The sequence below is a fragment of the Chlorocebus sabaeus genome, chromosome 25, assembly GCF_047675955.1.
Source record: "Chlorocebus sabaeus isolate Y175 chromosome 25, mChlSab1.0.hap1, whole genome shotgun sequence".
Lineage (NCBI taxonomy): Eukaryota > Metazoa > Chordata > Mammalia > Primates > Cercopithecidae > Chlorocebus > Chlorocebus sabaeus.
In genome coordinates, this window is record NC_132928.1 from 32,847,296 (window position 1) to 32,874,523 (window position 27,228).

Sequence of the window (27,228 nt, forward strand, 5' to 3'; positions counted from 1 at the left end):
GAAAATGCTTGGAACTTCCTAGGGAATTGGAGGGCTCAGAAGACAAGAAGATGTGGGAACGTTTGGCACTTCCTAGAGGCTTGCTGAATGGCTTTGACCAAAATGCTTATAGTGACATGGACAATGAAGTCCAGGATGAGGCTGTCTCAGATGAAGATGAGGAACTTGTTGGAAACTGGAGTACAGATCACTCCTGTTATGCTAAGAGACGAGTGGCATATTGCCCTGCCCTAGAGATCTGTGGAACATTGAACTTGAGAGAGATGATTTAGGGTATACAGCAGAATAAATTTCTAAGTGGCAAAGAACTCAAGAGGAAGCAGAGCATAAAAGTTTGAAAAATTTGCAGCCTGTAAATGCAATAGAAAATAAAACTTCATTTTCTGGAGAGAAATTCAAGCCTGCTGCAGAAATTTGCAAACATAATAAGCCAAATGTTAATCACCAAGACAATGGGGAAAATATTTCCAGGGCATGTCTGAGGCCTTCATGCCACCCCCACCCATCACAGACCCATAAGCCCAGGAGGGAAAAATGGTTTGATGGACCTGGATCAGGTCCCTGCTGCTCTATGCAGCCTGAGGACATGGTGTCCTGTATCCCAGCTGCTTCAGCTCCAGCTGTGGCTAAAAGGGGCTAACATGCAGCTTGGTCCATTGCCTCAGTGGGTGAAAACCCCAAGCCTTGGTGGATTATAAGTAGTCTTGGCCTTGTGGGTGCACACAAGTCAAGAATTGAGGTTTGGGAACCTACAACTAGGTTGCAGAGGATATATGAAAATACCTGAATGTCCAGGCAGAAGTTTGCCACAGGGTTGAGCCCACATGGAGAACCTCTGGTAGGCCATTGAGAAAAGGAAACATGAGGTCAGAGCCCTCACACAGAGTCCCCACTGGGGCACTGTCTTGTGGAATTGTGAGAACAGGGGCACAATTTTTGAAACCCCAGAACGGTAGATCTATCAATAGCTTGCACTATGCTCCTGGAAAAGCCACAGACACTCAATGCAAGCCCATGAAAGCAGCCAGGAGGGGGACAAAGCCACATCTGCCCAAGGTTGTGGGAGCCCACCTCTTGCATTGGCATGACCTGAATGTGAGACATGGAGTCAAAGGAGATAATCTTGGAACTTTAAGGTTTAATGACTGCCCTATTAAATTTCAGACTTCCATCAGGCATGTAGCCACTTTATTTCAGCCATTTCCTCCCTTTTGGAATGGAAGCATTTACCCAATGTCTGTATCCCCATTGTACCTAGGAAATAACTAGCTTGCTTTGGTTTTACAGGCTCATGGGCAGAAAGAACTTGCCTTGTCTCAGATGAGACTTTGGACATGAACTTTTGAGTTAATGCTGGAATAAGTTAAGATTTGGGGGACTGTTGGGAAGGCATGATTGTGTTTTGAATTGTGAGGACAAGAGACTTGGTATGCGACACAGTGGAATGATAGGATTTGACTATATCCCCAACCAAATATCAATTTGAATTGTAGTTCCCATGATCTCCACGTTTTGTGTGAGGGACCTAGTAGAAGATACTTGAATAATGGGAGCAGTTATCCCCATGCTTCTGTTCTTGGGATAGTGAGTGTGTTCTCATGAGATCTAATGGTTTTATAAGAGGCTTTTCCCTCTTTGGTCAGAACTTCTCCTTCCTGCCATCATGCGTTTGCTTCTCCTACCACAATGATTATAAGTTTTCTAAGACCTCCTCAGCCATGCAGAACAGTGAGCCAATTAAACTTACATATATATAAATTACCCATTATTGGGCAGTCCTTTATGGCAGCATGAGAATAATACAGGCAAGTTTAATTTCACTAGATATTATTTTTTAATGCCAAAATGAAGAGTGACTCTATCATGAACAAATAAAATTAACATAGAGTAGATTCAATCATGCAAAAAGTATTTTAATGGTATAATGCATAAATAATTTCATATAGTCAATAATCTCAATTATTCTTTCCCCTCATTTAATAACAAGAGATTATTTTTAATGAATTCTACTGTAAGCAGAAATTGAGTATTCATATTGTCCTAACCTTCACACTGAGGTGGAGAACTCCATTTTCCCATGTAGCATGTTATTTCATTTTCTTCAGATAGCCAGAAACCATATTCACAAGTATAACTCAATTTAGTCCCATGTGCATAACTTTCTTGTGAAGACCTGGATGAATTAATTGTTCCATGTTCTATCTGAGGTGGTTGTGAACATGGAGTTTTTTCTAAATGAAGAATGAAAATCAAAGGGTCAAAAACAAATAAAATACTTAAATTGAAATATAAAATCAAACACTATTTTAGATTCTAAAGTGAGTATAATTTGAACAAATAAAATTATTTAAAAACAAAAACTTATTAGAAACTTGCAAAGATATATTCCTCTACCATATATATGTTACCATCCTCTTGTTCAAAGATCCTTTTCATTCATGTCTTGTTCATCATGACAATTGAAATATGCATGAATGGAAATGTTATCTGATATTTACAAAATATTCCAAACATTTGGCTGTATTTTGTTCAAAAAACTGAGAGTGGTGATTGATTAATGTGCCTAGGTCCTAATTTATTTTGTCAGGATAAAGTAACAGATATAGAGAAAGAATTTCTCTCTTGTTTACATGAAGCACAAGATAATATTAACCTCATTTGAAAGAATTATGTAAAACAAATTACACACTACTGACCAACACAGTGTGGTATTGACTGCCATCTTCCATCTTGGCATGTAATTTCTTCTCCTTCTTTAATTAGATAATTTTCTTGGCAAAGGAGAGATACTTTTTCTCCATCCCGATAATTCAATGTGGTTGTCATATTGCGAGAATTGGGAATCTGAGGTGGAGGTGGGCATAATTTTATTTGCGCCACTAAAAAATATTAAAAATATAATTAATTTCATAATAAAAATTAAACATAAAAATATTAAAATTAAGTTTTTAGTTTAAAAATAACAATTTATATGATTAAAATAGAATCAATAGAAAAATTCAATAACTATGTTTCATAAATCATCACATATTAATTATGATGTTCTTGTATGCAGATATTATACTTTTCAACTGTGTAACAGTTACATTAAACAATAGAACTTTTGGCTTGTATTCTCATAGACTTTCTTGTAGTTTTTTTGTATATTTTTTGTTTAACAAATTTTTCATAATTTATGTAATATTGATTTCAATTATTTTGAGCCTTTAGAAAGTTTTAATAGAATTACACATTCTTAATTACATGCATTAAATAAAAATTGATATATATGATCAAATACATTAGGATTGGATTAAAACCCTCACAAATTTTCTGCAAATGGAATCTTATTAGCCAGAAGTAGAATTATAGTTAGTTAATAATCAATTTGGTACTGACACTTGGCCAATATAAGCATTAAATATAATCATTAGTATTTATAGTGTGCTATTTAAAGCTTGAAACTCCAATAGAATTTTTATTTTCTAGCTTATCTGTACTGTTTAGGGATATTTAAATGGATGTTATGCACCCAGTTTAATGCATTGCACAGCCTGGCTTTCGTTATATAATCACATATAAGGACACCTTTGTAAGCTCACAGTTAAGCTCTTGTTAAACTGTGATACATCAGAAATATCTTATTTTTTCATAATACGAAAATTAAGCATGTCCTGCTTGACTGACGGGGGAGTTTAGAAGCATCTGGCAGCATTCAGCACTTTATTATCCCTTGATCTTACTTTCTCCTATTATAGTGTATGCTCTACTTCACCTAAAGCTTTCTGTCAGCATACTCCAGGAAATCATGGCAATGATTTCAAGAGTCTGACATTTTGTTATCAATTCAGGGAGATGTTTGGGTGAATAAAACTTCATTAAAGGTTATTAGTAATGTCAAGTTTTCTTTTTTCACCTATGATAAAGTATTTCATATTTATCAAAAGTATTTTGCCTATTTCTGTTTTTCAATATTTTAATATGTTTTCAACATTCTCATCAATTTATTTTTCTTAAGATTAATGATCAACTATTTATGCTTGAATGATTCTTTCCTTCTATTTTTGTTAGGTGTATGTTCCTGTCTACCTTCTAGATCTCTGTTTCAGCTGTATCCCATTGATTTTAATGTGTACCACAACCATTATTATTTAATTTAAAGTATTTTCTGATAGTAAGCAATTGAGAAAGAGATTATTTAACAAATTTGTGAGATGGGCAAATAAATTTAAAGAACATTGTGACCCAGTATAGCCTAATTCTACATTTAGTGTGTATGCATATTTTTATTCATAAATATAACCATCAGCAAGGTAGATTATGTGCTGTGTAATGAAAAAACTGAGTGTTTCAAAATATTGAAAATTTCCCAGTATTCTTTCACACAGCATTAAACTAGAAACCAGAAAATAATCACTTATCTAGATACAACAAATATTTTGAAATTAAACAATAAACTTCTATATAATTGATCATCAACAGACAAACCACAAGACAAATGAGAAAATATTTCAAATCAAATAAAAATGAACTCTCTCTCTCTGTCTCCCAACACACAGAACATACACACACGTACACACACACACACACACACACAGAGACATGTGTAACATTTTGGAACACAGCTAAAGCAGTACTTAAAAGGTTGGAGCTTTAAAGTTTTATATTTTCAAAGTATGATATTTTATGACCATGTTTTCATTTTTCACCCTAAGATTGAGAGAAGTGAAATTAAAATTGAAATCATTGGAAGGAAGAAAACAATAAAATCAGTGAAGAAGAGAAAACAGACAAAGAAACACAGAAAAGGGAGAAAATTAACAAAACTAAAATTAGTAAAATATAAAAAAACTAAAAAATAGAGAGCAATGGAGAAAATTTAAAGGTATCAAAATTGGTTTTTGAAAAATATTAATAAAATTGAGGACAAAGTAAAAACAATGACCAAGATTTTAAAAATGATCAATATTGAGTATGAAAGAGGGCAGTGACATCAGCAAGATGGCAACATAGGAGTCACCACTCTCCCCCGCACAGGCACACTGATTCAATGACGATACTGGAACCAATTCCCTTTATGAGAAATCAAGAAACCAGGTCAGAGCCTCCTGTAAACCCCTAAAGTAAACAGAGACCAATATATTTTGGCTGCTTCTCCTTCAGAGAGGAAAGATAAGAGTTAACTAAATATTTATCATCCTAGCTTTTTGGGGAGCATTCTAAAGTAGTGGTTTCTCTCTCGCTTGGGTAGGAGCACTTAATGATACCTGCAATACTCTAGTTTCCTGGGAGTAAAATAAAGAGTTAGGCATGAAGTGATGTCAGCAACATGGCAGAAGTGGAAGCTCCTGACTCTTCTTCCATCCAAGAATGTCCTAAACAGATATCTATTCATGAATGAACTCCTTCTGAAAGAAAATCAAAGACCAATAAAGGGACTCCTACTTACCAGGCAAGGAAGAAAACATTCACATCGAACAAGTAAGAAAAGTTACAACACAATGGAGCATGGACCCCAGCCTTGTTCACTGCACCACACAATTAGAAAAGGAATCTCAAAAAACCCAATTTCTCCTTGTGGAGAGGAGTTTTTGGATCTCACATAAAGCATCCAAAGCTTAACTTTCCTTTTCTTTGGCCTTTAATTCACTAATTTTGGAAGCAGAGGAGATTAGACACATGAGAATCCCTCTAGATCACAGGAAAAACAGTGGTATGATACAAGTGCTGAAGAGCTTCCAGAAATTTCATTCCTTAATAGCAGTTCAGAGAAGGGGCTGAAGTCTGAATTCTAAAAAAGTTGCAGTCTGGATTATAACGAACTTGCATCAGGCACTTCTCTAGCTAGTTCCCATGGCTCACCCCAGTGACAAATCCAGGTACATTAATCACTCTTAGAACAAGTTTGTCCACACAAAACTTGAGTGCTCTAACTTTTACAACTTTCATTCAGGGACTGTATTCTAAAGCTCTTAGTTCTGGGAGTAGAAGACACAAAATATATCCAGAGTCTATCTAGAACACAGAAAAAAGAAATGGCAGTTTTTTATGGGTTTGTAAGCACTTCCAGGAGCTTCATTGCCCAAGAGCAGTGCAGAGAAAAAGTTTTTAAAATGCAGCTCCCTGTTTATCCTCAAAAAGGTTTATGTCATCCATCAAGTGCTGCAACCTTTACAGTTACTTCTAAAAGCACTCCTCTTAAAACTCTTAATTCTCACAGCAGATGATATTAGAAAAATACCAGTCTCCATAGATCATAAAGCAAATAGGTAGTCTTAAAATGCTATGTAAAAACTCCAGGCACCACGCCAAATTGGAGCAGAGGAGAAAAGGGAAGAGAAAGTTCAATTTCCACTTCTCTGTAGAAACAGCTTAGGGCACATACTTCCACTGGCTACTTAAGGAACTGGCTTCTAGCGAGCTTGCACAAGGCATCTAATGATGCAAACAAACAACAATCTTCCTGCAGCCAAATCCAAAGTTTGGCACTTCATGAGTCTCACCCCAATGATAAAATCAGATTTATCCATTCTTCCCAGACCAAGTTTAGCCATGCAGTCAAATGTCATTACTTCTATAGCTCTGACTCAAGAGATTGTCTCCTTAACAAACTCACACTGGGAGATGATAGATATTTGCATTCCTGAAAGGCCCTACATCTCAGAATACAAAAAGCTGATAATACAATGGACTCATTTCAAGCAGCTACCTCTTCAGGATCAGAGTATGCAGCCTGAATATTAGTACAGGCATTTGCCACAGATTCTTTACTTGGTGCAATACAGAGAGAGTGGGAGATTAACATGCACATTCACTTTCACTATGAAAGTAGAAAGAAGTAAATATACAGCCAAGTCCTCAGTATTTTCAGCTACATCTAGACAGCCTGGCTCCTAACTTATTGGTACCGAGTCCTGAAAAGATGTGGTGCATTCTAACCTCCAGGGTGGCACCAAAACTAAGAGACAGCAGTCTGAACAAAGACTTGAGAGGCACATGAAAATCTCTGGCTGGAAAAATTAGTGAGATCTTTCTCCTATATGAAGCCAGTCTGATGAGACTGAGAAAGGCCATTGTCTCATCTATTGCATAGAAACACAGTGAGTTAAAGGAAATAAAGAAATAAGAGAATATACTCCAAACAAAAGAACAAGATGAGTCCCCAGAAATTAACCTGAGGAAAGTGGATATAGGTGTTTTACTCAAGAAGGAATTCAAAATAATGGTCATAAAGATATTCACTGAGACCAAGAGAGCAATGCAAAAACAAATTAACTACTTCAACAAAGAGGTAGAAAGTATTTTTTAAAGTACCAAACAAAAATCACAAATTTGAGAATACTATAACTGAATGGAAAAGTTTTAAGGAGGTATTCATCAGCAGATCAGATGAAGTAGAAGGAGGAATTAGTGAACTTGAAGGCAAATTACTGAGAATCACCGAATCTGAGAACCAAAATAAATAAATAAAGTGAAGACAGCTTAAGATCCAGATGAAATATCACCATGTGGAATAATGTATGCATTATCAGCATGTTAAAAATAGAAAGAGACACAAAAATACAGAAAATATATTCAAAAAAACAATGATAGAAAACTTTCAACAACTGGGAAAGAAATAGAAACTGACATCCAGAAATCTCAAAGGATATCAAGTAAGTTTAATAAAAGATAGTCATTTAAAGACATAACACAATAAAATTATCAAAATATATAGATGAAGTGCTGAAAAAAGCCAATGAAAAGTGAATGGTTACATAAAATGGAATTTCCACAAGACTATTAGTGGATTACTCAACAGAAACCTTGCAGGTCATAAGGATGTGGAATGATATACTCAAAATTCTGAAAGAAAATAACTGCCAACCAATAATTCTAGATTCCACTATTCTATCTTAAAAACAAAGGTGTGATAAAGGCTTTCTGAGATTGAAAAAAGCTGGGAGCACCCAAGATGGCCGAATAGGAACAGCTCCAGCCTCCAGTTCCCAGCATGAACAACACAGAAGATAGGTGATTTTTGCATTTTCAACTGAGGTACTGGGTTCATCTCACTGGGGTGTGTCAGACAGTCGGTGCAGGTCAGTGGGTGCAGTCGAACCAGTGAGAGCTGACGCAGGGTGAGGCATTGCCTCACCTGGGAAGCCCAAGGGGGAAGGGAATTCCTTTTCCTAGCCAAGAGAAGCTGAGACACACAACACCTGGAAAATCGGGTAACTACCACCCTAATACTGTGCTTTACCAAGGGTCTTAGCAAATGGCACACCAGGAGATTATACCTCATGCCTGGCTGGAGGGTTCCATGCCCACAGAGCCTCCCTCATTGCTAGCACAGCAGTCTGAGATCTAACTGCAAGGCAGCAGCTAGGCTGGGAGAGGGGTGCCTGACATTGCTGAGGCTTAAGTAGGTAAACAAAGTTGCCAGGAAGCTCAAACTGGGTGGAGCCCACCGCAGCTCATGGAGGCCAGCCTGCCTCTGTAGACTCCACCTCTGGGGACAGGGCATAGCTAAACAAAAAGCAGCAGAAACCTCTGCAGATGTTAATATCCCTGTCTGCCAGCTTTGAAGAGAGCAGTGGTTCTCCCAGCACAGAGGTTGAGATCTGAGAATGGACAGACTGTCTGCTCAAGTGGGTCCCTGACCCCTGAGTAGCCTAACTAGGAGACATCCTCCACTAGGTGCAGACAGACACCTCACACCTCACACAGCTGGGTACACCTCTGAGATGAAGCTTCAGAGCAAGAATCAGACAGCAACACTTTCTGTTCAACAATATTCTATCTTCTGCAGCCTCCGCTGCTGATACCCAGGCAAACAGGGTCTAGAGTGGACCTCAAGCAAACTCCAACAGACCTGCAGCTGAGGGTCCTGACTGTTAAAAAGAAAGCTAACAAACAGAAAGGACACCCACACCAAACCCCATCAGTATGTCACCATCATCAAAGACCAACGGCAGATAAAACCACAAAGATGGGGAAAAAGCAGTGCAGAAAAGCTGGAAATTCAAAAAACCAGAGTGCATCACCCCCTCCAAAGGAATGCAGCTCATCGCCAGCAATGGAACAACGCTGGACGGAGAATGACTTTGACGAGTTGAGAGAAGAAAGTTTCAGTCAATCAAACTTCTCAGAGCTAAAGGAGGAATTATGTACCCAGCACAAAGAAATTAAAAACCTTAAAAAAAGAATGAAAGAATGGATAACTAGAATAACCAATGCAGAGAAGTCCATAAATGAAGTGATAGAGATGAAAACCATGACATGAGAACTTGGTGACAAATGCACAAGCTTCAGTAACCGACTCGATCAACTGGAAGAAAGAGTATCAGAGATTGAAGAAGAAAGGAATGAAATGAAGTGAGAAGAGAAGTTTAGAGAAAAAAGAGTAAAAAGAAATGAACAAAACTTCCAAAAACCATGGGATTATGTGAAAAGACCAAATCTATGTCTGATTGGTGCACCTGAAAGAGACAGGGAGAATGGAAACAAGTTGGAAAACACTCTGCAGGATATTATCCAGGAGAAATTTCCCAACCTAGCAAGGCAGGATAACATTCAAATTCGGGAAATACAGAGAATGCTACAAGATACTCCTCAAGAAGAGCAACTCCAAGACACATAATTGTCAGATTCACCAAAGTTAAAATGAAGGAAAAAATGTTAAGGGCAGCCAGAGAGAAAGGTTGGGTTACACACAAAGGGAAGCCCATCAGACTAACAGCAGATCTCTCGGCAGAAATTCTGCAAACCAGAAGAGAGTGGGGACCAATATTCAACATTCTTAAAGAAAAGAATTTTCAACCCAGAATTTCATATCCAGCCAAACTAAGTTTCATAAGTGAAGGAGAAATAAAATTCCTTACAGAGAAGCAAATGCTTAGAGATTTTGCCACCACCAGGCCTGTCCTACAGGAGTTCCGGAAGGAAGCACTAAACATGGAAAGGAACAACAGGTACCAGTCATTACAAAAACATGCCAAAATGTAAAGTCCATCGATGCTAGGAAGCAACTGCATCAAATAATGAGAAAAAGAACCGGCTAATATCAGAATGACAGTATCAAGTTCACACATAACAATATTAACCTTAAATGTAAATGGAGTAAATGGTCCGATTAAAAGACATAGACTGCCAAATTGGATACAGAGTCAAGACCCATCAGTTTGCTGTATTCAGGAGACCCATCTCACATGCAGAGACACACAGAGGCTCAAAATAAAGGGATGGAGGAAGATCTACCAAGTAACGGAAAACAAAAAAAAAGACAGGGTTGCAATCCTAGTCTCTGATAAAGCAGGCTTTAAACCAACAAAGATCAAAAGAGACAAAGAAGAAGGCCATTACATAATGGTAAAGGGATCAATTCATCAGGAAGAGCTAACTATCCTAAATATATGTGCACCCAATACAAGAGCATCCAGATTCATAAAGCAAGTCCTTAGAGACTTACAAAGAGACTTAAACTCCCACACAATAATAATGGGAAACTTTAACACCCTACTGTCAACATTAGACAGATCAACGAGACAGAAAGTTAACAAGGATATCCAGGAATTGAACTGAGTTCTGCACCAAGCAGACCTAATAGACATCTACAGAACTCTCCACCCCAAAGCAACACAATATATATTCTTCTCAGCACCACATCGCACTTATTCCAAAATTGACCACATAATTAGAAGTAAAGCACTCCTCAGTAAATGTAAATGAACAGAAATTATAACAAACTGTCTCTCTGACCACAGTGCAATCAAACTAGAACTCAGAATTAAGAAACACAATCAAAACTGCTCAAATACACGGAAACTGAACAACCTGCTGCTGAATAACTACAGCGTACATAATGAAATGAAGGTAGCAATAAAGATGTTCTTTAAAACCAATGAGAACAAAGATACAACATACCAGAATCTCTGGGACACATTCAAAGCAGTGTGTAGAGAGAAATTTAAAGCACTAAATGCCAACAAGAGAACACAGGAAAGATCTAAAATTGACACCCTAACATCACAATTAAAAGACCTAGAGAAGCAAGAGTAAACACATTCAAAAGCTAGCAGAAGGCAAGAAATAACTAAGATCAGAGCAGAACTAAAGGAGATAGAGACACAAAAAACCCTTCAAAAAATCCATGAGTCCGGCAGCTGGTTTTTTGAAAAGATCAACAAAATTGATAGACTGCTATCAATACTAATAAGAAAAGAGAGAAGAATCAATTAGACACAATAAAAAATGATAAAGGGAATATCACCACCAACCCCACAGCAATACAAACTACCATCAGAGAATATTATAAACACTTCTACGCTAATAAACTAGAAAACCTAGAAGAAATGGATAAATTACAGGACACATACACTCTCCCAAGATTAAACCAGGAAAAAGTTGAATCCCTGAATAGATCAATAGCAGGCTCTGAAATTGAGGCAATAATTAATAGCCTAGCAACCAAAAAAAATCCAGGACTAGAGGGATTCACAGTCGAATTCTACCAGAGGTACAAGGAGGACAGCTACCATTCCTTCTGAAACTCTTCCAATCAATAGAAAAACAGGGAATCCTCCCTAACTCATTTTTTGAGGCCAACATCATCCTGATACCAAAGCCTGGCAGGGACACAACAAAAAAAGAGAATTTTAGATCAATATCCTTGATGAATATTGATGCAAAAATCCTCAATAAAATACTGGCAAACTGAATCCAGTAGCACATCAAAAAGCTTATCCACCATGATCAAGTGGGCTTCATCCCCAGGATCCAAAGCTGGTTCAACATACACAAATCAATAAAAGTAATCCAGCTTATAAACTGAACCAAAGACAAAAATCACATGATTATCTCAACAGATGCAGAAAAGGCATTTGACAAAATTCAACAGCCTTTCATGCTAAAAACTCTCAATAAATTCAGTATTGATGAAACGTATCTCAAAATAATAAGAGCCATTTATGACATACTCACAGCCAATATCATACTGAATGAGCAACAACTGGAAAAATTCCCTTTGAAAACTGGCACAAGGCAGGAATGCCCTCTCTCACCACTCCTATTCAACATAGTGTTGGAAGTTCTGGTTAGGGCAATCAGGCAAGAGAATGAAATAACGGGTATTCAGTTAGGAAAAGATGAAGTCAAATTGTCCCTGTTTGCAGATGACATGATTGTATATCTAGAAAACTCCATCGTCTCAGCCCAAAATCTCCTTAAGCTGATAAGCAACTTCAGCAAAGTCTCAGGATACAAAATCAAGGTGCAAAAATCACAAGCCTTCTTATACATCAATAACACACAAACAGAGAACCAAATCATGAATGAACTCCCATTCACAATTGCTTCAAAGAGAATAAAATACCTAGGAATCCAACTTACAAGGGATATAAAGGACCTCTTCAAGGAAAACTACAAACCACTGCTCAGTGAAATAAAGAGGACACAAACAAATGGAAGAACATACCACGCTCACGGATAGGAAAAATCAATATCGTGAAAATAGCCATACTGCCCAAAGTAATTTATAGATTCAATGCCATCCCCATTAAGCTACCAATGACTTTCTTCACAGAATTGGAAAAAACTGCTTTAAAATTCATATGGAATCAAAAAAGACCCCACATTGCCAAGACAATCTTAAGCCAAAAGAACAAAGCTGGAGGCATCATGCTACCTGTCTTCAAACTATACTACAAGGCTACAGTAACCAAAACATCATGGTACTAGTACCAAACCAGAGAGCTAGACCAATGGAACAGAACAGAGCCCTCAGAAATAATATCACACATCTACAGCCATCTGGTCTTTGATAAACTTGACAAAAACAAGAAATGGGGAAAGGATTCCCTATTTAATAAATGGTGCTGGGAAAATTGGATAAGTAAAAAGCTGAAACTGGATCTTTTCCTTACTCTTTATACAAAAATTAATTCAAGATCAATAAGAGACTTAAATATTAGACCTAAAACCATAAAAGAACCTAGAAGAAAACCCAGGTAATACCATTCAGGACATAGGCATGGGCAAGGACTTCATGTTGAAAACACCAAAAGTAATGGCAACAAAAGCTAAAATTGACAAATGGGATGTAATTAAACTAAAGAGCTTCTGCACAGCAAAAGAAACTACCATCAGAGTGAACAGGCAACCTACAGAATGGGAGAAAATTTTTGCAATCTACTCATCTGACAAAAGGCTAATATCCAGTACCTAAAATAACTCAATCAAATTTACAAGAAAAAAACAAACAAACCCATCAAAAAGTGAGCAAAGGATACGAACAGACTCTTCTCAAAAGAAGACATTCATACAGCCACCAGACACATGAAAAAATGCTCATCATCACTCGCCATCAGAGACATGCAAATCAAAACCACAATGAGATACCATCTCACACCAGTTAGAATGGCAATCATTAAACCGTCAGGAAACAACAGGTGCTGGAGAGGATGTGGAGAAATAGAAAGACTTTTACACTGTTGGTGGGACTGTAAACTAGTTCAACTATTGTGGAAAACAGTGTGGCGATTCCTCAAGGATCTAGAACTAGAAATACCATTTGACCCAGCCATCCCATTGCTGGGTATATACCCAAAGTATCATAAATCATGCTGCTATACAGACACATGCACATGTATGTTTATCGCGGCACTGTTCACAATAGCAAAGACTTGGAATCAACCCAAATGTTCATCAGTGACAGACTGGATTAAGGTAATGAGGCACATATACACCATGGAATACTATGTAGCCATAAAAAAGGATGAGTTTGTGTCCTTTGTAGGGACATGGATGCAGTTGGAAACCATCATTCTCAGCAAACTATCGCAAGAACAGAAAACTGAACACCGCATGTTCTCACTCATAGGTGGGAACTGAACAATGAGATCACTTGAACACAGGAAGGCGAACATCACACACTGGGGCCTGTTGTGAGGTGGGGGGAGGGGGGAGGGATAGCATTAGGAGATATACCTAATGTAAATGACGAGTTAATGGGTACAGCACACCAACATGGCACATGTATACATATGTAACAAACCTGCACATTGTGCACATGTACCCTAGAACTTAAAGTATAAAAAAAAACAACAACAACTGAGAGAGCATAAGTACGCTTTTCTGCCTTACCAGAAATGTTAAAAGGAGTTCTTGAAGGTGAAAGAAGAGGATGCTAATTAGTAAGATGAAGTTGTTAAAGTATAAAACTTACTGGTAAAAGTAAGTACAACATGAAATTCAAACACTCTAATACTGTAATGGTGATGGGTAAATATAGCTAGCATGAAGGTTAAAAGGCAAAGGTACTAAGAACAAACTTTATTAAGAGATACCAATGATTGAAAGATGCAAAGTATGTGATCAAGGACAAAACATGGAAGGAGCAGAGTAAAATTTAGAGATTTTATATGTAATCAAAATTCAGTTTCTATCAACATAAAATAGCCTTTTATAATATATGTTATGCAAGCCTAAGGATAGCCACAAAGCAAAACCTCTAATAGATACACAAAAGATTAAAAGAAAAAATCCTAAGCATATGGCTACAAAAGTCATCAAACCATGAATAAAGCAAGCAAGAGAGAAAGAAACAATGAATTTAAAAAACAACCAGAACACAATTAACGAATTGCCACTATAAATCCTTACCTATCTAAAATTACTTTACATAGGAATGGAATATATTCTATAATCAAAAGGCATAGAATGACTAAATAAATTAAAAATTAATACGCAAATATAAACTGCTTACTTAACTGTAAGGTACATTCATAGATTGCAGTGAAGGCATGGAAAAATCTATATAAAGAAAAACTAAAAGAGAACAGGGGTAGTTATACTCATTTCAGACACAATAGACTTATGGGAAAAATTGTATAAGGGTACAAAGAAGGTTATTATATAATGATAATGTGGTAAATTTGTCAAGATAATACAACTATTTTAAACCTATATATGCACTCAACATCAAAGCAACTAAATATATAAAGGAAACATTTAGCAATCTGAATGGAGTTGTGGACTGCCACATAGTAATAGTAGGGGATATCAATATTTTACTTTCAACATTGAGACAGATCATCCAGACAGAATATCAGTAAGGAAACATTATACTTGAACAATAATTTATACCAAATAGATTAGACAGACATATAAAGAACATTCCACATAACAACAAAACACATATTCTTCTCAAATGCACACAGAATATTCTCCAGAATATATTATATGTTAGGCCACAAAACAAGTCTTATCAAATTCAAGAAGACAGAAATTATATCAAGTCACTTTTCTGACAACAAAGGTACGAAAGGAGAAATCAATAATAGGAAGAATTATGGAAAATTTTAAATTAGGTGAAAATTACACAATATGCTCTGAAACAATAATAGGGTCAAAACATTTCAAATAAATTAAAAAATATTTTTAGAAAAGGAGAATGGAAACAAAACGTAGCAAAACTTATGGGATGCAGCAAAAGTAGTTATAAGATGGATGTTTTTAGGAATAATTGCCTACATCAAGACAATGGAAAGAACTCAGATAAACAATTTACTAGTACACCTCAAAGAAGCAGAAAAACGTGAACAAACTAGTCAATTCCAAAATTAGTAGAAGGATAAAAATCATAAAGATCAGAGTAAAGTAGAGCCCCCAAAGCAGTACAAAATATCAATGAAAGAATAGTTTTTTTAAGATGATAAAAAATTGACAAAGCTTTAACCAGAATAACTAAAAAAGAGAGAGATGGCTTAAAGAAACACACAACTGGAGATGAAAAAGGTGACATTACAACTGATATCACAAAAATATAAAGAATAATGAGAGACAATTATTAGCAATTATACACCAACAAATTGGATCATCTAGAAGAAATGGATACATTTCTAGACACACACAGCCTACTAAGATTAATTCAGAGGAAATAGAAAGTCTGAGCAGAGTAATCATGAGGAAAGAGATTAAGTCAGTAATAAAATGTTTCCCATCAAAGAAAATCCAAGACCCGATGGTTTCATTGCTGAATTATAACAACATTTTAAAAGAGCTAATACCGACTCTTCTAAAACGACTCCAAAATTTTTAAGAGATCATTTCTCTAACTCATTGTAGTGGCCCAACATTACTCTGAAACCAAAACCAGACAAGGACACAACACAAAAAGAAAACTACAGGCAAAATCCCCTGATGAACATAGGTACAAAAACCCTCAACATTATACTAGGAAAACAAATCCTACAGCACATTAAAAAGATAATTCACTATGATCAAGTGAGTTTAATCCAAGGAATGTAAAGGTGGTTTAAAATAGGCAAATCAGTAAAGGTGATGCATCACATTCACAGAAAGGACAATAACCATACGATCATTTTAATAAAGCTCTATAGAAGTGCTAAAACTATAAAACTTCAAGAAAAATCTGTAGAACATGTACACTTCACTGCATGTATATATTATTTGCTTCGTTAAGGACTCTAAACATATTGAAATGTCGATAGTAGATTAGTTTTTGTATTGGTTGTCAATGCTTTCTGTTTTTCCTAGACTGGCAGATGCTGGTAAAAATATTGAAGCTAGTGAGGAAAGGAACGCCACAATTGGAGAGCAAAATACATGCATCAAATATGGGAAGACTGGAATAAACCCTACACTATTCAAGTGAAATTGTATGTGTCAATATGACTAACTTTTCAATATAGATAAACAATAAATTAATAGATAAATAGATGATTAGGTAGATGAACAGACAGATGAAAAGAGAGCTAGATTAAATAAATGAATCAATGGAAATAAATATAGATACATACATAAATACACACATACCCAAACAGATACATAGTAGTTATTGGCATAGACAGAGGTATAGGCACAGGAACATTTGTTGACAAGGAAAGGAATGAGAAGCACTGGTCCTCCAACAGTAATTATGACATGAAGTGCCTGATTTGTGTGTGGGGGTGTGTGTGTGTTTTATACTAAAGGTAACTAATTCACATGGCACAGTTAGTATTAGGAACAATGTTTTCATTAGTTTCTAAATTACCTGCCTTATTCAGGAGCATTTGTAATAATAAATAGTTAAAGTTTTTAAGACACACATACATAATACTTTTCCAAATGAGATATAGAATACTTTTCTGAAAACAAAATAAGAGCTTACTTGAGCAGGTCACTTCCGGATCCCACCTTCCATTTATGCAGACTGCGTGTAGGCGTCCTCCTTTTCCTCTACATCTGTACCTCATGGTAGAATTATGATCGAATTCCTTCTTGTTTGTTAAATTTTCCACAATTACAATTGAATTTGGTGATTTGCACTTCTTAAGTTGATCTGTTGCTGTAAAATAAATATATTTTTATGAAAATTCAAATTATAAAAATAAAACCAACTATCACATAAAAATAGTTACAAAGTAAATAGTATTAGCATCATAAAATTATGAGTTATCATTATAAATTTCACCAAGTTATTCCTGATTACATTGCATCAAAATACTATTATGTAAAAATATAAGCCCTGCATTCTGTCGCTGAAATGTTAGAGATATCTATCATAAGACATTTTGTTCTTTGGGAAATACAAAATATTATTGGATATTTCATTGGATGAATAAGTACGACTGGATATTTAGGACTCCTAGAATTAGGACCCAGGAAAATTTAGGAAATAACTCAGTTTTAGAGAAAAGTGAATGAGGGTCCCCAAGATCCTCCTGGTTAGTCATCAAGGAGGCAAAATGATTTTAAAGATTGTAAATCTCAAGTCGCACTGTAAGTGAATCACCTTACCTTCTTGCTGATCAAGACATGAGACTTACAGTGTGAAGTCCATCAATGAGATTTACGTCCTGACTCAGTCCCTGACTACCTCACGTCACTTAGCTATATCACTGACATAGAGGGCCTGTGGCCCACCAACCCTGCAGCACATTAACTTATTTTGGTTGATATGGAACAAACTGAAAAATTATTGCTTTTGGAAGCTTTAAGAGAGAAAAGAATCCTATGGGAGAGTAGTAAGTAGATATTTTGTCAACTTTGTTTCTTTGCTTTGCAGTGCCAAAAAGGAGTACCATATAACAACAATAATATTTTTATTTTACATAAAACAGTTATAATTTCTCAGTAATAGTACTCATATTTAATCATATGACAAATTTTTAATATTTTAATTTTTTAAAGCAAGAGTCTTACTCTGTTGCCCAGGTTGGAATGCACAATAAAGCTCACTGCCATCTCGAACTCCTGGCCTTAAGCAATCATCCCTCCTCAGCCTCCTGAGTGGTTGGATTACAGGCATGCACTACCACACCTAACTAATTACACAAATTTTTTTTATAGAGATGGGCTTTTGCTATATTGCCCACACTACTCTCTAGCTCTTGACCTCAAGCATTCTTCTTGCCTTGGCCTCCCAAAGTGTTGGGAGTATAGGCGTGAGCAACCACCCTGGCCTCACATGACAATTTTATAAGTAAAATGTTGCTTCACGCTTTTAAATATAAACAATACTGATATCAGAGGCAGAAAGAGTCATAAAATTATATTGTTAACTTTATTTTTTCTCTCTAGACACATGTTGAATGATAAACAATATGAGAAAGATTGGTTTCATTATATTGAAGACTGGACATTTTGAGCCATATCTGTAAATTTCAAAAATTCAGTTGCTAATATTGTTTTTACAATAAAAATATTAAACTTTATTAAATGTTGATTTAAGAAGTGTATTCTCACCCACACACTGAGGAAGTTGGGTCCATACTCCATGAATACACGTAATTGATCTGTGCCCAATCATTGTAAACGATTCTGAGCAGTTGAACTCCACCGAATCTCCATAGTAATAAGGAGGGGAAGAAAGCTCAAAATAGCCATGTTCAAGTTCAGGTATATCTCCACAGGTACTCTCCTCCTCTATGTAAATTTTACAAAAAAAGTTTATTGTGAAAACATGATTTATGTGTTTTAGATACAAAATACAAAAGTTTTGACGAGTCTAAATATTAATATTTTATACATTACCGATACACACTGGCAAAGTTGTCCACGCTCCATCAACACATTGAATTTTATTAGGTCCCTTCAGTAGAAATCTAGGATTGCAATAATATTCCACCACTTCACTGTGTCTATATTCTTCTTTCATTTTTTCCTTAACATTCCCATTGAGGAGTTCAGGAGGTGGACCACACGACTGTACTTGCTCTATAATAGAAATACTATGTAAATAATGGTTAAATTGTTTTACAATATAAAAATTCAGTAAAATGGAAAGACTTTCTTCTTTTATTCATGTATTCTTCATTATGTAACTTATTATAGCATTGTAAACAATCAAGAATGGTGTTCATATTGTATTACTTATACTAAATTGTCATATTGAAGGTATGATAAAAGGTTAAAATATACTCAGACTTCCAGATATCTTAAAGATGCAAGAAAATCAATTAGCAAATGTGGTTATGAAAATCACGTTAATTTTTACATTTCATGGAAACATTTTGTCGTAACATTTTGGAAAAATATCATAACGGAGGCAAGCATTTGATCAACATACTTTAAGTTTGACTAATCAATACAAGCAACTGAATTGAATATAAACTGCTTAAATATTGTTTAGACACACTCAGTGAAACTTAAGTTACAGCTCACACTATATAAAATGTCCAAAATGGATGCTGACATTTCAGGCAAAATGAAAATTTACAAAGAAATCCCTCCATTGTCAGCCATGCTATGGTTTAAATGTTTGTCACTTCTAACCCCATGTTGAAACTTCATCCCAAATGTTTCAGGCGGGGCCTAATGGGAGATGTTTGGGTCATGGGTATGGATCTCTCATGAACAGATGAATGCCCCCACTCAGGGAGAGTTCTCATTCTATTAGTTCCTGCAAGAGCTGGTTCTTACAAAGAGCCTGTCACTGCCCTGCTCTCTCTCTTGCTTCCTCTCTCATCATGTGTTCTCTGGACACACTGGCTCCTCTTTCCCTTCTACCAGCATTCTGTGGCTCTCACCGAATGCAGATGCCCAATCTTGAATTTTATAGTCATGAGAACAGTGAGCCAAATAAAACATTTTTATAAATCATCCAGCCTCAGTTATTCCTTTATGGAAACAGAAACCTAAAGTAGACTAAGACTGACAACACCTGTGTGTCTAAGAACACTTCTAGTACACTGTTCAAGAAACAATGGAGATTAACTTAAGTAACTGAACCTTAGGTATTCAGTACCCAACACATATCCTTCGCAGGCAAATATTTGACTTAATTCATTAGACAATAGAAGCCCAAAATAAATTAAGAAAAAAATATTCGGTATTCAAAGTTCTAATTCTTATTTCAGCAATTGTAAGATAAGCATTCACCTTTACATGTTGGGAGATCAGGAGATAATCCAAAGTGGTAGCACTGAACTGAATTCGGTCCAACTCTTGTAAATCCTAGTTTGCAGGAGAATTTCAACACCTCTCCAACTTTATACTGGTCTTTCTTGGGATCAGGAACTAAGTGTACATCTATTTTAGGAAGTTCACATTCTCTTTCTGAAAAAAGGTAAAATAATTTCATGAGAATATACAATTAATCGTTGCCAAAGTAAATTTTACATATGCCACAATAAAGCCAGGTTGATACTGGGTATACAGAAGGGCATCAGATAAATCCTTTTCCCTGTAAAGAATGCTACATATTATGTTTTATATACTGTCTAAATTGAAATGGAACTTTATGATAAATGTTACAGTATTGAAATGTATCTGTTCTAAAAATTAATTTGTAAATTCAACTTATTTACAATGAAATTAGTTTTAATCACTGATATTTATGAAATTTAATATTACTTTTTTTACTCAAAACATGAAATTACTCTCTCATATTAAAAAAGACTAATTTGGCCTGGCGTGGTGGCTCAAGCCTGTAATCCCAGCACTTTGGGAGGCCGAGACGGGAAGATCACGAGGTCAGGAGATCAAGACCATCCTGGCTAACACGGTGAAACCACGTCTCTACTAAAAAAATACAAAAATCTAGCCGGGCGAGGTGGCGGGCGCCTGTAGTCCCAGCTACTCGGGAGGCTGAGGCAGGAGAATGGCGTAAACCCAGGAGGCGGAGCTTGCAGGAGCTGAGATCCGGCCACTGCACTCCAGCCTGGGCGACAGAGAGAGACTCCGTTTCAAAAAAAAAAAAAAAAAAAAAAAAAAAAGACTAATTTACAGTTTTAAAAGTGCATATAGACCAGAATTGGGGCTTTTTAAAAACAGGATGGCTGAGTAAGGAGTTTGGACACCAGTTCTTCTCAGAAAGAAGAACCAAAGTTACAGGAAAATGTTCATAACTTGGAAAATATCAAAGAGAGGGTGCAGGAACGTCATAGAGAAATCATGGAGAAAAGCCAAAGCATGGAAAGAGATAGAAGCAAGAGCCTCAAAGGTTGACTAGGATCCTGTGGGACTTCATAGGCAATGTAGGTAGGAGTCTTTTGGACTCCCTGCACCTCACCATGTGAATCCAAGCTGTCGAGAGCTCTTCTGCCTTCATGAACCCACACACTGGTGTGAGTGGAGATTTGGGAACTTCTTGAGGGCATTACACCAAACTACTAGCTTGAACAGGGTCATTTGCCTTCCCCTTGGACCTAAGCTACAGTGGTAGGTTTCATGCCTGTAGTGCACTCATGTGGGGACTGTATCCTACACAGGAACCTCAGCCCTCTGATCCCATAACACCAGAGCCGCACAGACATTCCCTGGCACCTGGTTGGATGTGGCAGTCCCCCATAGCTGGTTGGACCCAAGGGAGTTACAGCATTCTCAGTAGTTTAACCATCAGGGAGTGCTATTCCTAATGGAAACTGCAACAAAGGGACACCCCTTTTGACAAAGAAGACTGTAGTATTCACTTTCCCGTGTGCAAGAGCAACCTGCTTGTGGGCTGAAAATGACTACACCACTTCCAGCAGACCCACAGACGCGGTGTTTGGCCCTGCAAGGGAGGAGTATAGATCCATCTCAGGGGCCCAGTGGTCCCAGTGCTTGGGCGCAGATGTAGAGAGGGGGACATCTCCCCTCTGCCCAATTCTGCGGACATAGCTGTGGTCACTCGCAAAGGAGACTGGTGCAGACACACCAGAGAACAGACATTCTAGGTGTATTAAGGGTGGCTACATCTCCATTGGTGATGTGCCCAGTGAACCCAGGCTTGCAAGAAAGACAAGCTAGGGATATCTCACCAGGGTCTTCCCCTGACACCCCTGTCAGGGCTGGTGCTTGTGCTCATCCTTGGAGCATCCAAGGGTGAGCTTAGTGGTTCAGATCCACCCCGTTTTGTCCCCAGCTCCTCAGACCATTGTGCTTTTCATAGATCAGTCCATTCCCTGGGGGCAACAGAGAGTTGCTCCCATAAACAATGGCAAGCACAGGCTCAACTGCTTCTGCTGCAGCTGGCTCTTACCTGTCCACGCCACCTACTGTCCTGAATGTTAAACTGCACAGCCCAATGCAAAATGCTGACACTAGGGCATGATGCTGGAGAACGAGGTTAGTTTTCTGCGAAGTCTTCCATAACAGCCCTTCAGGAGGCAGTAAGCCTCGTCATGCACCCAGTACATAACTACTACAACCAGCAATTAAGAAAACCATCACACAAAAATTGTCGCTAACCAAGGTACTCATACAACGTCTTTACCATTGAAAGAACCCAGAACCTAAACCAAATAACTCTATACAACATACATCATAGTCATATTCTCAAAGGGAAAAACAAATCCTATCTATTGGAAACTACAGTCAAAAATAAGAGAGAGAGTTCATCTGGATGAGAAGAAACCATTGAAACATTTCTGGAAGTATGATTTAAAAGAGCGTATTACAACACTCCCAAAGGATCACACTAACTCTTCAGCAATAAGTCCTAACCAAAATACAATCTTTGAAATATCAGATAAAGAATTTAAAACATTTATTTTAAAGTAGCTAAATGGAGTCCAAGAGAAAGTTGAAGAGCAACACAAAGAAATTAGAAAAGAAACTCAGGATATGAATGGAAAATGCACTAAAATATGTTTTAAAAAACAAACAGAACTTATGGTAATGAAAAATTCATTGAAGAATTACAATATATAGTTGAAAGATTTAATTACAGATTATATCAAGCAGAAAAACTTGCTCTCAGAGCTTGAAGACAGGTCTTTCAAATTAACCCTGTCAGACAAAAATAAAGAGCAAATAGCTTTTTTTTTAATGAGCAAAGGTTTTGAGAAAAATGGCGTTCTAAAAAAATGAGAAAACTTAAGAGTTATAGGTATTCTTGAGGGAGAAGAAAGAGCTAAAAGTTAGAAAACCTTTCTGAGGAAAATTTGTCTCCTCTTGCCCTCTTGCTAGAGATATAGATGTTTGTATACTAGAGGCTCAGATAACACCAGGAAGATACACTGTGAGATGAACTTCTACAAACATATAGTCATCAGGCTATCTAAAGTCAATCTGACTGGGAAAAATTATGGAATCAGCAAGAGAACACATCTAATCAACTATAAAGAAAATCTCATAAGACTAACAGTGGACTTCTCAGCAGAAACTTTACAAGCCAGAAGAGATTGGTGTCCTATTTGCAGAGTTCTTTTCAGAAAGATTATTTTATATTTCTTGAAAAAACACCTATTAGAGGTATATTTTGTATTTTGCTAAATTAAGCTTCATAAATGAGGAATACATAAAATCTTTCCAAGACAAGCTAATACTAAGGGAATTCATCACCAGTAGAAAACCAATTTAGGAATTCACCCCTCAATAAATGATCCAGGTTGTTCTGAACATGAAATCAGATGGTCAATACTCACCATCATAAAGACATGCAAAAGTACAAAACTCACAAGTCTTATTAAATAATTACACAGTTGAGACTACAAACCAGCTAGGTAACAACTAACATAATGACAAGAACAAAACCTCACATGACAATATTAACTTTTAACCTAAATAGATTAAATGTTCCACTTCAAAGATACCGATTTGTGGGCCAAATTTAGAAAACAGAAACCAACCACATGCTGCTCACAAGAAACCCACCTAACTGAGAGAAACTTACACAAACTCATGATAAATGTACGGAAACAGGTATTTTGAACAATAGAAACAAAAAGTATTTGGTATAGTTATATTTATATATAAAAAGACTTTAAATCAACAACAGAAAAAAAGACAGTGAAGATCATTATATAATGATAAAGGAAGCAAGAAGATATAGTAATTCTAAATATATATGCACTCAAAACTTCAGCACCCAGATTCATAAAGGAAATGCTACTAGAGCTAAATGGAAAGATAAACAGCAATATAATGAGGGCAAGCAACCTCCACATGCTCAATGACTGTACTATCCAGATTTCCTGGAAAAATAAAAAATAAACAAAGAAACCTTATACTTACATTGAACTCTAAAACAAATGGACTTTACAGGTATTTAAATGACATTCCACCCAGCAACCTCAGAATATATGTTCTTCACACCTGTGCATGGGACATTCTCCAAAATAGACCATATGCTAGGCTACAGCCACAAAGCAAGTTTCAAAAAACTTTAAAGCTTAGAAATAATATCAAGTATCTTATCAGAACATGGTGAATTATAACTAGAAATTAATGTCATAAATAATTTTCAAAACTATCCATATACGTGAAAAGTAAATGACTTACTTCTGAGTGATTTTTGAGTCAGTGATAAAATTAAGATGGAAATTTTAAAAAATTAAATGAAAATACAGACACAGCATACGAAAACCTCTAGGATATGGCAAAAGCAGTGCTAATAGGAATGTTTACAGTGTGAAATGCCTGCATAAAAAGATAGAAAAGTCACAAATTAACCTAACCTTGCACCTAAAGAAACTACAGAAAACAGAACAACTAAACCCAAAACTAGCAGAAGAAATTTTAAAAAATCATAGAAGAACTAAGTAAAATTGGGACCAAATAAACAATAGAAGATCAAAAAACACAAAGTTAGTTTTCTGAGAAGGTAAACAAGATTAATAGACCACTAGCAAGACTAATCGGGAGAAGAAGAAAAAAGGTTACAATAAACACAAGTACTTTACTTCCACACAAGTAGAAATAAAAAATAGAAATGTTACAATTGATACCACAGAAATAAAGAAATCACCAGAGAATCTAGAGAAAATGAATAAATTGATTAGAAACATACAACCTTCAAAATCGAACAAGGAAGGAATAGAAATACTGAAGAGATCAATACCACCAATAACAAGCAGTGAGATTTAATCGGTTAAAAAATCTCTACCAGTTAAAAAAATATAAAAGCCCAGTACCAGAAGGATAAATGGCCAATTTCTACCAGACATATAAAGGAGAATCAATACCAATCCACTGAAACTGCTCCAAAAACATCAAGGAAGAGAAAATCTTCTCTAACTCATTCTATAAAGCCGGCCATCGACAACAGAACAAATAAACTAGTGGCCAGTATCCCCATTGAGAATAACTGCTAAATCTTAATGAATACTAGAAAATTTAATCCAACAGCATATCAAAGTGATGATACATCACAATTAAGTGGCTTTTATTTCAGGGATGCAAAATTCGTTGAATATAAGGTAAATCAATAAATGTGATTCGCCATATAAACAGAATTTTTTTAAAAATTAGATGATTATTTCGACAGATGTGGAAAAAACATTTGATAAAATTCAGTATTACTTCTTAATGAAAATAGTCAAGGCACTAGTCATGGAAAGAACATATCTCAAAATAAAAGCCATATATCACAAAAACCTACAGCCGACATTATACTAAATGGAAAAAGTTGAAAGTGTTCCCCCGTAAGAACTAGAACAGGATAACAATGCCCAGTTTCTCTGCTTTTACTCAACATAGTGCTAGAAGTCCTAGCCAGAGTAATCAGGCAAGAGAAAGGAATACAAGGCATCCATATGGAAAATGAGGAATTCAAATTCTCTCTGTTCGCTGATGATATGATCTTATACCTAGAAAATCCTAAAGACTCCTCTAAAAATTCCTAAATTATGTAAATGAATTTAGTAAAATTTCAGAATACAAAATTGATGTACAAAAATTGGTAGCATTTCTGTACATCAATAATGGCCAACCTGAGAACCAAATCAGAACTCAATCATCTCATTTCCAATAGCCATAAAACAAATTAAATACCTAAGAATGCAATTAACCATCAGAGTGAGAGATCTCTGCAAGGAAAACTACAAACACTGATGAAAGAAACTGTAGAGGAGACAAACAAATGGGAAAATATCCTCTGATCATGGAATGGAAGAATCAACGTTATTAAAATGGCAATACTGCCCAACACCATCTATACATCCAACGCAATTCCAAAGAAAATGGCAACATCGATTTTCACTTAATTCAGAAAAAACTGCTCTAAAATTCATATGAAACCCTAAAGATCCCAAGTAGCTAAAGAAATTCTAAGCAAGGGCATCACGTTACCTGACTTCAAACTATACTACAAACCTGCAGTGACCAAAACATCATGGTACTGGTATAAAAATGGACACACAGAAAAATGGAACAGAATAGAGAATTCAGAAATAAAATCACAACTTACAACCAACTGAACTTCAACAAAGTAGTCAAGAACATACACTGAGGAAAAGAGGCACTATTCAGTAAATGGTGATAAGAAATTTGGATAGCCACATGCAGAAGAATGAAACTGGACTCCTATCTCTTGTCACATAAAACAATTAATCCCAAATGGATTAAATAATTTAATGTAAAACCTGAAACTATGAAAATCATGCAAGAAACCTAGGGTAAACTCTTTCGGACATTGGATTAGGCAAAGAATTTACAATTAGGACTTCTAAAGGAAATGTAATAAAATCAAGTACAGACAAATACATCTGAATTAAACTAAAAATCTTTTGCACAGCAAAAGAAGTAATAAACAGAGTAAACAGACAACCTCAGAATGGAAGAAAATATTTGCAAACGATGAATCTGAAAAAGAACTGATATTCAGAATCTACAAAAAACTGAAACAACTCAACAAGAAAAAAATCAGGTAATCCCATGAAAAAGTGGGCAAAGGATATGAAGAGACATTTTGCAAAAGAAGACATAAAAATGACCAAGAAACATGAAAAAAACTCAGTATCACTAATCATCAGAGAAATGCAAATTTAAAAATGATTATCATCTTATATTAGACACAATGGCCACTGTGAAATACTCAAAAAATATTAAATGTTGGTGACA

The 27,228-nt window shown here is 36.1% G+C and overlaps 1 protein-coding gene across 2 annotated transcripts in view; it reads right to left on the reverse strand.

Annotated features, from left to right (window-relative positions):
* Positions 1-27,228, reverse strand: part of CFH (complement factor H) — a 111,176-nt gene that overhangs the window by 13,168 nt on the left and 70,780 nt on the right. For both annotated transcript variants that reach the window (XM_007989083.3, XM_007989082.3), the window contains 6 exons: positions 20,344-20,520; positions 18,997-19,179; positions 18,709-18,888; positions 17,132-17,308; positions 2,697-2,879; positions 2,046-2,231 (listed from right to left, as the gene is read on the reverse strand). In XM_007989083.3, coding sequence (XP_007987274.2) covers positions 2,046-2,231; positions 2,697-2,879; positions 17,132-17,308; positions 18,709-18,888; positions 18,997-19,179; positions 20,344-20,520 — 1,086 coding nt within the window. The remainder of the gene's footprint in view (positions 1-2,045; positions 2,232-2,696; positions 2,880-17,131; positions 17,309-18,708; positions 18,889-18,996; positions 19,180-20,343; positions 20,521-27,228) is intronic.